General features: G+C 31.2%; 1 protein-coding gene across 1 annotated transcript in view; it reads right to left on the bottom strand.

Annotated features, from left to right (window-relative positions):
- Positions 1-15,592, bottom strand: part of LOC148313455 (tRNA dimethylallyltransferase-like) — a 343,114-nt gene that overhangs the window by 8,298 nt on the left and 319,224 nt on the right. Inside the window, exon 5 of the mRNA XM_088262214.1 lies at positions 3,248-3,363. Within this exon, the coding sequence (XP_088118340.1) occupies positions 3,248-3,363 (116 nt within the window). The remainder of the gene's footprint in view (positions 1-3,247; positions 3,364-15,592) is intronic.

Genomic DNA, 15,592 nt, shown 5'->3' on the forward strand with positions numbered 1-15,592 from the left:
TAAACAATACCTTTCTTCAAAATGCAAAAATAACACTTTCTGCCCTGTAGCGGGTAAATATTAAGTTAAAAATATGCCGCTTTTGCTGGGATATAGTACATTTTCTGGGGATTCCAAAAAATGCACAACTGAAAATTAACGATTTTTGATTTATGACGTTCTTGAAAGGAGTGAGCGATATATAAAATAGATGTTCGTAATTGCTTGAGGTTTGGTATGGAGAAGTTCGTCCTTGATTGAATGTGTACGACATATTTTGATTACCCTTAGGTAACAGAACCTATTACCGTCACTTTTCAGCACATTAAACTTTTGTCTTACAATCTGAATGAATTTTATTTTATTTAAAAAAATGGCTAGTAACGCAAATAAAAATTATTACTTAGCATAGTGATGCGGTGTTTGAAAATGATGCGGAATGCATCGAAACACGTGTCACAATAGATTTTAAGAAATAGTGGTATTTACTAAGTAACTTTAATGAAAAAAAAAGTATTTTATTTTAGAGGAAAATCAAAGTTATTTGAATGAAAATATGGTTTTATTTGAAAATTTGTATTAAATTTTTGAAGGGTATCTATATTTCTATAAAATTGTAATTTTATTTAATATTTCAACCATTTATGAAGAAACATGTACTTATTTAATTTCTTCATTATTTGATACTAAAAACTTTATGTGTATTCTCATTATATACGTATGTGAAATAAAAGTAATATTTTTATTTAACTTAACTCTGATCCGCGAAACTGTTAACCGGAGCACAAGCAGACTCCATTTTTTTAATCTTTTTTTTTCAGTTAGTAAGAAAATGGCCAATTTCTAAGAGATGTTTTGGTGATTTTTTTAAATAAACTTAGATGCTAGCCGTCGCTGTAAAATAAATAAATATTACATTTTGATTTAAATTTAAAAATAGAAAATCGGGTTGGTAATAGGCTACATTCCTAGTGATACAATAGGTCAAGGTAAACACAAACATTATAATATTACGTATGAAATAAGTATGTATTGTTTTACATACACACATTTGAAAATAACACATGGGAGACTGTCACGCTGGTTGGTTGGCCTGGGAATATAATCGTTCCGATACTTAAGAATTAACCATTCATACTTTGTATGCTTAATATTATAGTCGGCAAAATCGTTGGTTAATTTAAGTGTCAAGCGGTGAATTTTTCTAAAGCTTTCCACATATATACAAGTATTCAAACATGCACAAGTATTTTTATGTTTAATACGAAAAATATGTTATAGACAAAAACACAAATAATTTATGATGGGCTTAAAAATGGTTTACCATAAATATGGCTAAAACGCTTCTGAGAGATGAAAATGAAAAAATACATAAACATAATAATAAAAAGACTTGGCACGATCAGATCAATCAGAACCTAAAATCTGGTGTTGTCAAAAGTCTGCATAATCGGAAGGCATGTATGACTAGATGGATGGATACGAGGGAAGCAAGGAGTGTATGTCTGGATAGAAGAGTGTGGCGTTCCATCCTCTCTGCTGACTCCCGCGGGGAAATAGCGTGATGGTAGTAGTAGTATGAAGATATTTAAAACAATGTTAGCAAAAACCGCAGGTCACATATTAGTATTTATTAAAATAAAAATGTTAAAAAAAAACATTTTTAGGTTCTGATTGATATGATCGTGCCAAGTCTTTTTATTATTATGTTTTTGTATTTTTTTCATTTTCATCTCTCGGAAGCGTTTTAGCCATATTTATGGTAAACCATTTTTTAATCTATCATAAATAAGAAAATATTATTTCTTAATATAACTGCTTTCCTTTCTTTTGATGCTCAATTAAAAGCTATGTCGCATTTTAATAACGGTAGATAGAAAAGCTTAATAATATTGATACGTTTGTATTACTAGAGTCGATGGGACGAATCGAATTTTCGTGGCGCTCTACCATAGATAAAAAGACGAAACCGCCGTCTGCGGGTAATTGAACGCGAAGATCCTCGACCGTTAAATATTCAAAATGGCCGCGCATTACATTTTGAAACTTCCTCAAGTAGCTGGCGGGAAATGATCCGTAAGCGGTGCAAGCCAACATCCGGGAAGCGCACGCAGGCGCCGAATAATGAATGAAAGAGGACCATTCCTGCGCTTGCACTCTCTCTGCACATTATCTGACGAATTTTCTAATAATTTCATAGTTCAAGACTATCATAATTCCTGTATATGCAAGTCGTTCCCAAAGCACGTGATACGAGTACATCAAGGAAAAATAAGGATATGTGATCAGTGATCAGACGCTGTCCACCTCCGTGGTGTTGTTAGGTTAGCGTTCGATTCCCAGGGGGGAGGAATCACTAATATCAAATGGTATTAGTGATTTTACACTCTAATATTTATTAAATATTACTCTGGACTGGTCCCTGAAGTGCGGGAGTGGTCACCTTGCCTTCATGTAATGAACGAGTCAATAAAATGCAGTGCCCTATGCACCTTGAGTGCTGATAAGGTTTTGGAAGATCAGACGTTTGTCCGTCTCCATAGCGGTTACCGCGTTTAGCTACCGTGCTGGAGGTCTCAGGTTCGATTCCCAGTGGGATCGAAATAATTAATTTTTTTTCACACGAATATTTATTTAATATTATTCTGAACAGGTACCTAGTAAATATACTGTTTCCCTTTTCTCACATATATATATATATATATATATATATATATATATATATATATATATATATATATATATATATATATATACATATATATATATATATATATATATATATATATATATATATATATATATATACATATATATATATATATATATATATATATATATATATATATATATATATATATATATATATATATATATACATTTATATATATATATATATATATATATATATATATATATATATATATATATATATATATATATATATATATATATAAATATATATATATATATATATAATATATATATATATATATATATATATATATATATATATATATATATATATATATATATATATATATATATATATATATGTATATATATATAAATTTACATACACAAGTATATAGGGAAAATCGGAAGGAAAAGTTGATCATTAGTACATACATATTTCGAGCTGACAAAAAATTGTTTCTTTAAAAAAAGTGTAGTACCTAGTCAGTGATAGAATGATTTATTCTCATTCATTATTTATTTGTTAATTCTCTATATTTTCACGAAGTCTCAATATTATGTTAAAACTTACTTTCCATCGATAATCCTTTGTTTATTGTACATCTCATGAAACTCGGTCAACTCCTTGACAAGTCCTTGTTTCATCATTTCATCCACTCTCCCGTCTAGTCGAGCGTCCAGAATATCCTGTAATTAAATCAAAACAAATTTAAACAAGATTGTCAGGCATTAAACAAGAAATATTTTTAATTTATATTAATGGATATATTGCCGTACTAAGCGTAGAAGGCGTAAATGAAATTTCATGAATTTTCGCGTTTTTACGTTTATTCATATCTGTAGTTCTTTGCAAGAGATCGGTTCAGGAAATCAAGCTACAACTGCAGTGGTGTAGTGGGCTTTTCACTTTTTTCAAACCAAGGCGTACTCCAGTTTTTTCTGTAATTTTTGTCTGCATAGTAGTCCGAAAAAATACGCATTTTAAATAATACGGATAAAAAATCTTAAAAATGTAGCACCGACTAGTAAAAATAATAGCTGAAATAGTATAATTTAATATTTTACACAATTGCATGCTTAGTAAACTAATTATAACTCAAGAAACGTAAGATATATCTCGAGAAAATTTAGCTGTAAAACCCGGTACTATTACGTTTAATTTGGCACTACACCACTGCATATCCGCCATGTTATATAGTTTAATACCTTTTAAACTAACTACAGCTAATGAACAGGCGAAAAAAGACGAATGTCTAAATATTAAACGAGGCAACTTTTTTTTAATAAAAAAGAGAAATATTTGTTTTTTTATTATTTACACAAATATTTCAATTTCATACTATTTCTGTGAGCCGCAACAGCTCATTATTAGAAATAGGCATCAAATTGTGGTAGGGTGGATGCGAACCGAGAAACTGTGACTTAAAAGTCCGCGACACTAACCACGGGACCACAACCCGACACATGATTGCTTATATATAAATACTTTAGGGTTTATTATGAAATCATAGCCCAAATCTAAAAATTTCAAAACATATAAAGTTCAAATTGAAAAAAAAGTTAAATTCAACATTTTGAGTGTTTTCACCTTTCACATATTAAATTTAACCCCACATGGGATTTTAACAAAGATTTCAAAAATATCTCAACAGAGACTAGAAGTTTTTATGTTAAGTTTTAACAATGCTGGCGAAGTGTCATTAGTTGGTTTGAAATTATAATATTACACTGTAAAATTCATTATTCTTATATACAATTTGTTTTATCCGCCAATCTATTTTAATTAACATTTTGACTGTGTTCGAATAACAATAAAAGTTATAATTAATTTAAATTACTAATTTCTTCGAATGTAGATACCTCCTTTGTGTTAAGTACGATAGTCTACCACTAAAGCAATTAACAAACTTTAAACTCAAGTCGTGTTGAAAATTAAACGGGGTTACTGTTACAGAAAATCAAATCTTTGCCACAGAAACTATGTGGGAGTTTCACTTTAATTACAATAAATACGATTGAGAAATTACGTACCCTTCAGTTAGTATGTAAATACATAAGTAACTCATTAATAAATTTTATCTATTTCAAAATGCGTGTCTATTTTCATACTGGGGTCCTAGTTATGGCCCAAAAAAATTGAAAGACAAATAAAAAAAAACAAAAACTTAACGAACACTACAAACATATACAGACTATACAATAGAAAACTAAACAAGATAACTCCCTTATACCGCATGAATATACATTTTCTCCTGTAATGATTTTTTTAAATGTATAATATGATACTTTAAACAAAAAACAAAAAAAGTCCCTCTTAGAGCACAAGAGATCAGTCTCTTATTTGGAGAGGCTCAGCGCAACTAAAATTATAAGATTGTATCAAGTAGGAATGTATAGAAATTGTATTAAATTGTATAAAAATGCAACCATATTAAATAAAATTAAAAAATAAATTAAAAATTAAAAAATAAAAATAAATAAATTTTCGGATGACACGGGAAAATAATTTGATTAATCGGTGAAGTAAAATAAATATGTATAAAACAGTAATATTTCACAATAGGTACTTTTAATCCTCAAAATGTCACATATTGAAAGATGGGTTGATTCTTATTCTTGCAATGATGGTGACACGTTTCGATAGTAATAATGTGTATTTTAGAATCATACAATCAATGCTCCAATGCATTTTGACAACAAAGGCTCCACAGGTGTAATAGGAAAAGTATGATCACGTATTGGTCCTTATATGGATACGTGGACTTCAAATATCGGCATAATTGGCATTTGGGAGATAAACATGTGTCGTGAGTGAAGAATAAAGAAAAATATCTACAAATTGACAAGAGAAAATGTTTGAATGGATAACTAACTAACTAACCATCACGCCATCGCTTCTCCGTAGAGGTAGGCAGAGACAAATCGCAAAACTACTATGTCTTTGAAGACATGCTTCGCATTTTTAACATGCACGTGTGTGCCGATTGTTTCGACTTCCAACATGTTCATTATCTAGAATTAAGAGTATTTAATCATGCCATAACTTATTCTGGCTTTCTCGAGCTTCTGCTTCTTAAGCTTAATCTGGCTCACCATTCGTTCATCATTCATTCGATCCACATCGCCCAGCCAGCTGAACGTACTTTTTTCGTATCGATAACGCTTATGCATAAAAAAATACACAGGGGTTTGAGGTAATTGATTTAATTAAGGGCGTACGTCCATAAAAACAGGTCTTAGATACATGGTATCTACATATGTATGTATGTGTTATAGAGCATAGTGAGCCAAAGAAGCCTTACATCAGAATGATGGCAGAATGGTGGTATTAATAAAACAAAAGTTTAATAGTATATAAGCTCTAAGTTCATAAATACAGGATGTCAGAAAAGATTGCAGTTTTGAAAATATCGGCCGGGTGACGCAAAATAAAATTATAAAAAAGACAACTAAAGTAAAATTGTCTGAAGAAGGTCCCTGAAAAGGTGGCTAAAATGTCGAGAGTACAAGTCAAAACACAAAATCGTGTGGTTTGAGAAAAATTCACCAAATTTTAGCATCCTGGTACCATATCCCGGGATAGCTTAAGGAGGGCATCTTTGAGCTCTAGAGGTCTCTAAGTAACGTTACTATATTAATGATTTCTTTTTACAGAGTTTCATAAAGAACAAAGTATTTTTCCCTCATTGCACTGCTGAAAGAACTGATCGTTGGAGCTTTTAATGCAAGATACAATACTTTAATGCGAGTTACAAGAGACACATTTGGGTATGTGAAAAAAATATATGATCGGCCAAATAGCTGTTACGTCACGAATGATGCACATATTGAATCATTGTATGCTTTTTAATAGATTTATATTATCCACTGATACTCCGTGATGGAATTGCATTTTAATATATTATTAGATTAAAACCAATATTTTTAGCTTTTCCACTTTATTTTTATTTGACCAGCGACCGGGTTTCGTCGTTACCGAGATAAAAAACCGTCAAATAAAAATAAAGTGGAAAAGCTAAAAATATTGGTTTTAATCTAATAATACATTGTATGCTTAATAAGATTACAAAACAATAAACTTTTTGTTTTACATATTTTAGAAGAAAGCATTTTTGCGCCATATTTCAAGAAAAAATACTTTAAGTTTACAATATTTTCACCACAGCCAGTATCATAGTACTTTGTAATAAAATATTCAATACGAGAAATATGTACATTATCTTTTTAATCTATACCTTCTATATCTATATCTATACAGGTACACCTAACCTACATGTCTTATTAATTTAAGGTATATTTAAGGTTGACTGACTTATGCGTAACACCGTCCAAATAGCAGATAAAGTATTTTGGTCCACCGGCAAATATTTACCTCGCTATAAACAATCACTATTACCAGGAGCCAAGAAAACGACAGAGCTCTAAGCTTAGTCTAACGGTGACTTATGATTTATTATGAATGTAGACGATATAATATCCTTTGGTTCACAATATATCGCAACATAAAGTTCAACACACTCGTGTTCAGCGGACCAAGAAAAAAATCATTGTGAGTAAAATATTCCAGAAAAAAATATGTAAGTTATATCTCCTCCCGCTGAGAATACTCGAAACAAAAAAAAAACGTATCTCAGGGCGTAAGATTATAGCATCATACTGTTCTTAGACACATTGATTCTAAGGAGATTCCGGTATACATACGCATCAACGTACTTCGTACTAACAACGTCCGGAAAAATATAATGAATGTCCTTTAATCATGACTGCTGACCTTAAAACTACCGGTACTCACGGTATTTGTTAATTCGCAACATAATTTTCTCTAAATCCGGGTAAAATTTTACGTAAGTAATTGATATTTTCTTAAAACACCGTTTATGCATTGACGAAATAAGTTCGACTTCGAAATAATTGTATGGTTTTGAAAAGAAAAGAAGTACCGTAGAACGAGGTTACTTGAACTTTGAAGTGTTGCTTGAGCCCAGTACAAAAAAAATAGATCTGTATTTGGTCTACAATAATGAACGTCTCGACACGATTCATTGTTTCCCTGACAGGTGACACTTATACGTTCATTATTGTAGACCAAATACATATTTTTTTGTACTGGGCTCAAGTAACACATCAAAGTTCAAGTAGCCCCGTTCTACGGTAATGAGTTTAAAAATATATGAAAATATTTTTCCCATACATATTCTAAAAAAGAAAAAATATCCAATATAATTTCACGTGCAGCCCTGACTGCGGCTGAACGGATTCTGATTTGAACGCTTGAGACAAGTTCGAGATCTCAGCCTTAAATACGCTAATTCATTTATCCTTTCATTGACCCTTATGCAGTTCATCAGGCACTCCATCAGATTGTTGCAGTATTAACATGATAATTAATTACACCAATGGCAAGGTGGGCAGTGTGTTACAGACCTGCGACGGAAATGGAATATACGGGATAAAGATATGGAAAAGGAAATGGGGGAGTAAAAATAGGAACTATTCATTCGGAAAAGTGAATATAAGCAATTAGTAGGGCACTCCGAGTTTAATACCCGTATTCATACTCTCATTTAGTAAATGAATAAAATTTTACACAAATATCGAAATTATCAAAAATTTAATAGTTTAACTAATAGTTTAAAACAGTTAAAAAAAATCATGGAAATATATTAGACAATAGTGGCATATTTAAATTATACTGCGAATGTGGAAGTTCGTACATTGGTATGACTTAAAATTCAAAACAAGAATCAGGGAACATGAATTATGTTTGAGAAATAATAATTTTTCTGAATTCGCTAACCACTTAATATATAATGATTACAAATTCAACCACAATAACGTAATAATTCTAAAATTAATTTAAACGAAAAGCCATAAACTACAACATTCTGAAGCAATAAAAATTCATAAAAATATAAATAACAATAAACCCATAATTAATAATACAACAATGACTAAAGCATCCCCCTTATTGTCTATGTTCCCACTGATAAGAAATAGAAATAAAAAAATAATAAAAATTAAATAAATAAATAAAAATAAGAAACAGCTCCCTACCCCTCTTCAACCTTCAACGTCCCAAGGACACAACTCTAAAATTTTGAATTAGCTTCACATAAGGTGTTTGAAAATGATGCGGCATGCATCGAAACACGTGTCCCAGTAGATTTTAAGAAAAAGTGGTATTTAGTAAGTAAAATTTTAATTAAAAATGGATAGGTTTTACCACAAACTGACTGCCGAGTCAATTAACGAAATTATTAAATAGTTTCTTAGTCAGCACTGAAACATGACAAAAATGTTATTTTTTAAACATCCTCTACACTAAAGATCTAAAATACAATATTGAAAAAAAAAATATATATAATATATCAGCGGTAAACAAAATTAATAAAGTTCCCAGTAAATTTACATTCAACGTTTTTAAACATTTTTTAAATTGGAGACATTATACAATACATTAAAACATAAATCCATTGTTCCGACATGTCTGTGTTAGATTATTTTAATTTATAGCATGAGCGGCTTAAGAAAAATCAAATGTTTGAGATAGGTAAGCCAGTTTAAACAAAATCCTAACTTTATATTTTTTTTTATTCGACTAGAGATACAAACAACTAAGATGCGAGAAAACCTACATATTATAATATAATGAATTATTGCACGATCAAGTATTTCAAATATTTGAAAGTGGTTAGGTCAAGAGTCGGAATAATCAGCGTGTATGTATGAATGTGGAAGAGGCGCAGATTGTGTGCAAAGACAGATTGGAGTGGCGTTCTATTATCTCTGCCTACCCCTGGGGGGAAGCGACGTGATGGTTGGTTAGTTAGTTTTTTGGATTACCAATTTTTTTTAAATCAAAACCTCCAGAAAAAAGTAGGTAATATATTAATTGGACGAAATTCAGCAAAAAATGATGTTAAAGAATTGGTTATTTGAATCAAGTGACATTTGCATTAAAAGTCCCTATTTGTAAAACGGGTTGAATTTAACTCGAAGTGTGTGGGCGTATTGCGCAGGTACAAAACTTTTATTGTGCAATTACAAAAATGCTAATTTCGCGGGCGGTTAAATTGCTAATTAAACATCTCTTCCAGCCGGGAGGGTGCGTCTGCCATTAAAGTTCATTCCTTTACAAGGTAGTAAGTACCTTTTATTTTAAACAAGGGTGAACCCAAATGCCTTTCCTAAATGGCTACGTAATTTAAACTTACAGAATCCCTTCTCTATTATAGTATTCTGTATCATATAATCCGAAGAATACTAAAAATATTAATGGAGCTATAAGATGATCACTCTTTAACTCAAATTGTCACGATGTAACAAAGGCGAGGTTTAAAAAAAAACCTCAAAACTTTTTACTTTATACAATTTAAGTACTTACTTTACTTACTTATAACCCTTATCCGCACCCAATGATGCATAGGGCACTGCATCGAATTGACGCAGTGTTATCTTGATCATTAGTTACATGAATGCAAGGTGATCACTCTTGCGCTTCAGGAACCTGTTCAGGGTAATATTCAATAAATATTACAGTGTTAATATTTATTTTCACCCCGCTGGGAATCGAACCCGGGACCTCCAGCACGGTAGCTAAACACGCTGACCATTACACCACGGAGGCGGACTTAAGTACTAGTGACCAAAAAATAAGGTGACTAAAACTATTCCACAATAGGTGGTAACAAGTATTACGCAGTATAATTTAAAAAAATTTATTCTTAAAATCGTTATTTTTTTATTTGCGATAAGCTGTATATTTCTCTTCTGAATGAGTAAACAAGTACATATTTACAAAAGAAGATATTTATACAGTATGAGGCATGCAAAATACAGATAAAATCTTCTTCTAACCTTTTTCCGCGCCCAATGGTGCGCAGGGCAGTACAGCGCATATAAGCAGCGTTCCTTGATCGTTAAATGTACGAAAGAAAGATGATCAGCTCAGTGCTTCAGGATAATCCTCCCTTATCCTCCCTTAGTTTTCCCCCTACCTCCTTCCCTAAACTCCTTTTTTACTATGCCTTCCTTGTTATTATATTTTGTAATTATTGTTTTTTTTTTAATTTTATTAAAATTAAACACTTGAATAATCCACTTTATCGAGTTTTATTTTTATTTACGACTAGTTTCGAAAACGACAATTGTTTTCACCTTCTGGTACAAATTAAAACCAGTTTTAATTTGTACCAGAAGATGAAAACAATTGTCGTTTTCGAAACTAGTCGTAAATAAAATAAAAATTCGATAAAGTGGATTATTCAAGTGTTTAATTTTAATAAAATAATCATGTCATTCCACAAAGTTAATGCCGAATCAATAAATAATATAATGTTATTTAAATGTTCAAGTACTATCAACCCTCTGATTGCAATGGTATCAAACGTTTTTATCAATATCACTAGTCTATTTTTGATTGGTTGGAAGATATTGCTTTTTAGCAATAAGCCCGCCAATGCACTTATTTTTTGTACATGAAGTTTAAATAAAATAATAAATAAATAATACAAAATAAGTATTAGTATAAAATCATTAATATTTGGTCCCCCACCTGGGAATCGAATCTGGGACCCGCAGCACGGGAACCAAACGCGCTGACCACTGTACTAGAAAAATACTTAAAATGAAAACAGAATTTTAGGAGAAAATATATAAGTACTAAAATACTGGTCAAGTTTTTACGTATAAGCCTGGTAGTCAGTCTTCCATGAAAATAATTTCAATTTGAATATGTAAATATTTTTTCAAGTCATCCGATGAAAGACATTGAATAATATCTTAACATCGGTATAAAATATAAGAGAGTATTTTAAAAATAACTTTTCCTCAAAAATGACAAATGTATTAGATTTGGAAAATAAGATTTTTCGACGCTTTGGTGAGAACTATAGGTCTTAAAGGAATATGCGCTAATATACGACATATAATATTTATTAAAAATAAATTATATCATCCACAAACATAAACAATAAATAATAAGTGAAAGTTCCTCTCCAAGCACAAGAGCTTAGTCTCTTTAATGAAGAGAATTAAATAATTAATTTTAAAATTGTTAGTAGAAAATAAGACTAGAAAATTAATTAAATTATTAAAAAACTATGTAACTACATAAGTATATGAAATAAATGTAAATGATAAAAAATACTCAAGGAGAAAAATGACTTGCAAATAGTACTATAGTATATGAACTGTAGGTAGATTAAAGAGTAACTCAAATGATGGGGAAATGGAAAAACGAAGAAATAAAAAAAAACATTAAAAAAGGTCATTCGAAATAGAATCCTATAAAAAGACAGGAGAAAATCTTAGAATATCCCATAAGGCAGTGTTCCGCAAAGTGTATTCCGCAGCACACTGGTGTACCTTGGTGATTAGTTGGTGTGCCGCGGAAGTCTAGTTTTGTGAAGAAAACACACCTAGAAATAGCTGAAATCTATACGAGCGAGGTACTTAGTTGCGCGAAGAGCGTGCGAATTGGGATTTTCGACTGACTTCTATTAAATAAAAAAGACAACGCCTGAAGACAATTATCCACGATTACTACAAACTTTTGCCTGTGCTCAGTTAAGTAGGCTCACAATTCGCATTAAACATCATTAGATATGTATGTTTTCAGATTGTATTAATTTTAATAATAAATCAATACTATATAAACTTTTTCTTTGGTGTACCTCTAAAATTTCTTGATTTGGCAGGTGTACCTTGAACAGAAAAAGTTTGCGAACACTGCTATAAGGAGATGAGACTCTTTGAGTGTTTTAAAGCAAAAAGAGGGTGAATCGCTATGACATTTTAATTGCTCTTTACTTATGTGTATTTAAGGTTGATACTTAAATGAGTGCATTGTAAGAAGGAAAGTCCCTATTTTACTATTCACCCGGAAATCAATTAAACGAAAACGTGTACCTACATTTATATCAAAACTCCATTAACAGTTGAAGGTATCGGTATTTGTGAAGAGAATTCTTTTGATGATGGAAGTCATTAAATTTTTATGCCTTTTCCGGCCCAGGACGATATTGTTCCTCCTCCTATAAATACAGATTGGTTACATCGCTGGCGACACGTGACAAAGAGAAGATTTTCAAAGGCATCTATTGACGGCATCCGCCGATGGCAACTGCCAACTGATTACTGATTAGTGATGAGTTCATTGACAAGATAGACAGTAGGTCCAACTTCTGTACGTTCGTAACTTTTAAGTTTTCGCTCAATTCATTTATTTGAGACTTTTGAAATTTCACATAAGACTTCATAGTAAATAATTATAAAAACAAAATAAAACAAAATGATTACAATATTATCTCAAAATGCTGTTTTCATATATTTTATTGAAGTCTAAACCTGTTTAAATAGTTGTCAAAACAAACAAAAAAATCACAACAATACTATCTCGAAATGCTGTATATAAATATTTTCATGGATCATTCCGAGATAATATTTTTTTTAAATTTTGTTGTTTTTGTTTTAATAATCATTTACTTTGTCGTCTTATGTGATATGTTTAACTAATCATTTTTGGGGGTACGTGCAGTTCATTCTCCCCCACCCACCTTATTATGTCATCGTCAATAGCCTTTGTGATAATGATTCTCTGAAGGGAGGAAGATTGCATCCATTTTGGTTCGACGATTTTTTTTCGACGAAATCGTAACTGCGTTCTATATTACAGATTACTGCAGAGGAGGCAGCATCTAGCTCTACGCCACCAACGGGCCCCTAACACTTGATTACAGAACCACGTCACGAGTCGACGGACGACATTATATCCAAGGACAATTTTCAGAGAGTGTAATGTGCTACCACGAAAAATAACTAACTAACCATGACGCAGCTTCCCCGCAGGGTTAGGCAGAGATAATAGAATGCCATACAACTCTGTTTTTGCAAATATTCTTCGCTTCTTCCACATTCATGCATCTCCTCGTACATACCTCGTACATGAAGTTTGCGAGCTTCGTCTTAATGATACATTACGAATCGAAAAGTTTTCAGCAAAATTACAATTTAGAAATTACGGTTATATCTGCTACATTTATGAAAAATAGGCTTATTTTTAAGACGTTAATTACTGAACTAAAATTAAAATTTTGAATAAATAAAATAAAAGAGATATGAATGTATTAAAAATAAATATCAAGCCACTAATTAAACTTTTTACTATGCAACAGATCTTTTTAGGTAAAACTTGAATGTTTTTTCTCCATTTGAAAAATATTTAGTATATTTAGAAAAAAAAATAAACAATACCTTTTCCTTAAAATAAAAAGAATTACACTTTCTGCCCTGTTGCGGGTAAATATTAAGTTAAAAATATGCCACTTTTGCTGGGATATAGTAGATTTTCTGGGCATTCCGAAAACATGCACAACTGATAATTGACGATTTTTGAAATATGACGTTGTTGAAAGGAGTAAGCAAAATGGAAAATTAGTCTACGGAACAATGGAAATATCTGAGAGAATTATCATTAGTTTATAAACAACTAATAAGTTTTGATACATTAAATTAATTTTAATTGCTTCCTACTTCTGTGAGGATTGTCGCTTCCCGCATGCGTTTGCAATCGGATTTTCCCGTATTATGAATACACAGTTTTCCCCACATTATTCAGAATTTAATACGAAATATTAATTTCATTAATTTTTTGCAAAAATTCTATGGGCTTTACTAATTGCACGATCACCAATGATGGTTAAAACATAGAGAAAGCGTGTACTTTAAAATGATAAGAGTGAAAATTTCAATCGTTACAAACAACTTATGATGATGTGAGTATGAATTTGAATATATACGGAATAGGTGATAAGCATTATTCCAGACAAGCAGATTAAGGCTAAGTAAGATCTCGTCTCAAGCGTTCAAATAAGAGTGCGTTCAGCCACGCTCAGGACTGGTCGTGTGCTCACGCTCAATTAAAAAAATGTATTTCATTAATTGATTCGGCAGTCACTTTGTGGTAAAATCTATCCATTTTTAATTCATGTTTTACTTAGTAAATACCACTATTTCTTAAAATCTACTGTGACGCGTGTTTTGATGCATTCCGCATCATTTTCAAACACCGTAGAAGATTTATAGTGAGAATAAAATAGTATTTTATAAAAATTGAACTGTTTTATTTATTGTTTCGGCATTCGTTTAGTAGTAAGATGAAATTGTAAATGAAAATACCTGTTTTTACCACTTGAGTTTCGACCAGTTTCGGAAGCTACAGATGCTTTGAGAGGTTATCGTCTTTTACCAGTACTTAGGTTTAAAAAACTACGGTGAGATCTTTTAACGTAACCATTAAAAACAATAAAATAGCAACGTTAAGCATTAAAAACAATAAAGTATCGCATTCAATTTGAAAGATCGTGAATATTCATCGGAGGAAAAAAATAATCGACCATTATTTAACCGATTTAATAAAATGATTGTTGGATACCTTAATGGCATTAAAATATGCGTGAAAGATATGCTCGTATAGCCTGCGTAGGGTCCATTATAAAATAATTGAAAAGTCAGCGAAATATGCAAGTCTTCCAAGATGCACGATAAAAAATCTTTAAATTGTGTACACAATAAAAAACAATTGTGCGAACAAAATGGATTTCAAAATACACATTATAGTGATTTGGAGTGCGTAAAAAATTAGTAGCGTATCATTCGTATTTCATACGGAATGATAACATTAATTCTCAAACATTACATTTTATTCGTAGGTAACATTGATAGAGCCTGTATTTGAGAGTTAGTAATTGGGATCGAAATGGAAAATAGTATGAACTGGCTTTTACGTAGATTGAAAAAAAGAAGATTAAAATAATTACCATGATACTAATACAGGAAAACCTCGATATAACGGACTAATTGGTGGGAGGGGGGTGCCCGCTTAAGCCGAAAGTCCGTTTTATAAAAATAGGTTTAA

The sequence above is a fragment of the Brachycentrus maculatus genome, unplaced genomic scaffold, assembly GCF_059751285.1.
Source record: "Brachycentrus maculatus isolate JH-2025_06_01 unplaced genomic scaffold, ASM5975128v1 h1tg000011l, whole genome shotgun sequence".
Classification (NCBI taxonomy): domain Eukaryota; kingdom Metazoa; phylum Arthropoda; class Insecta; order Trichoptera; family Brachycentridae; genus Brachycentrus; species Brachycentrus maculatus.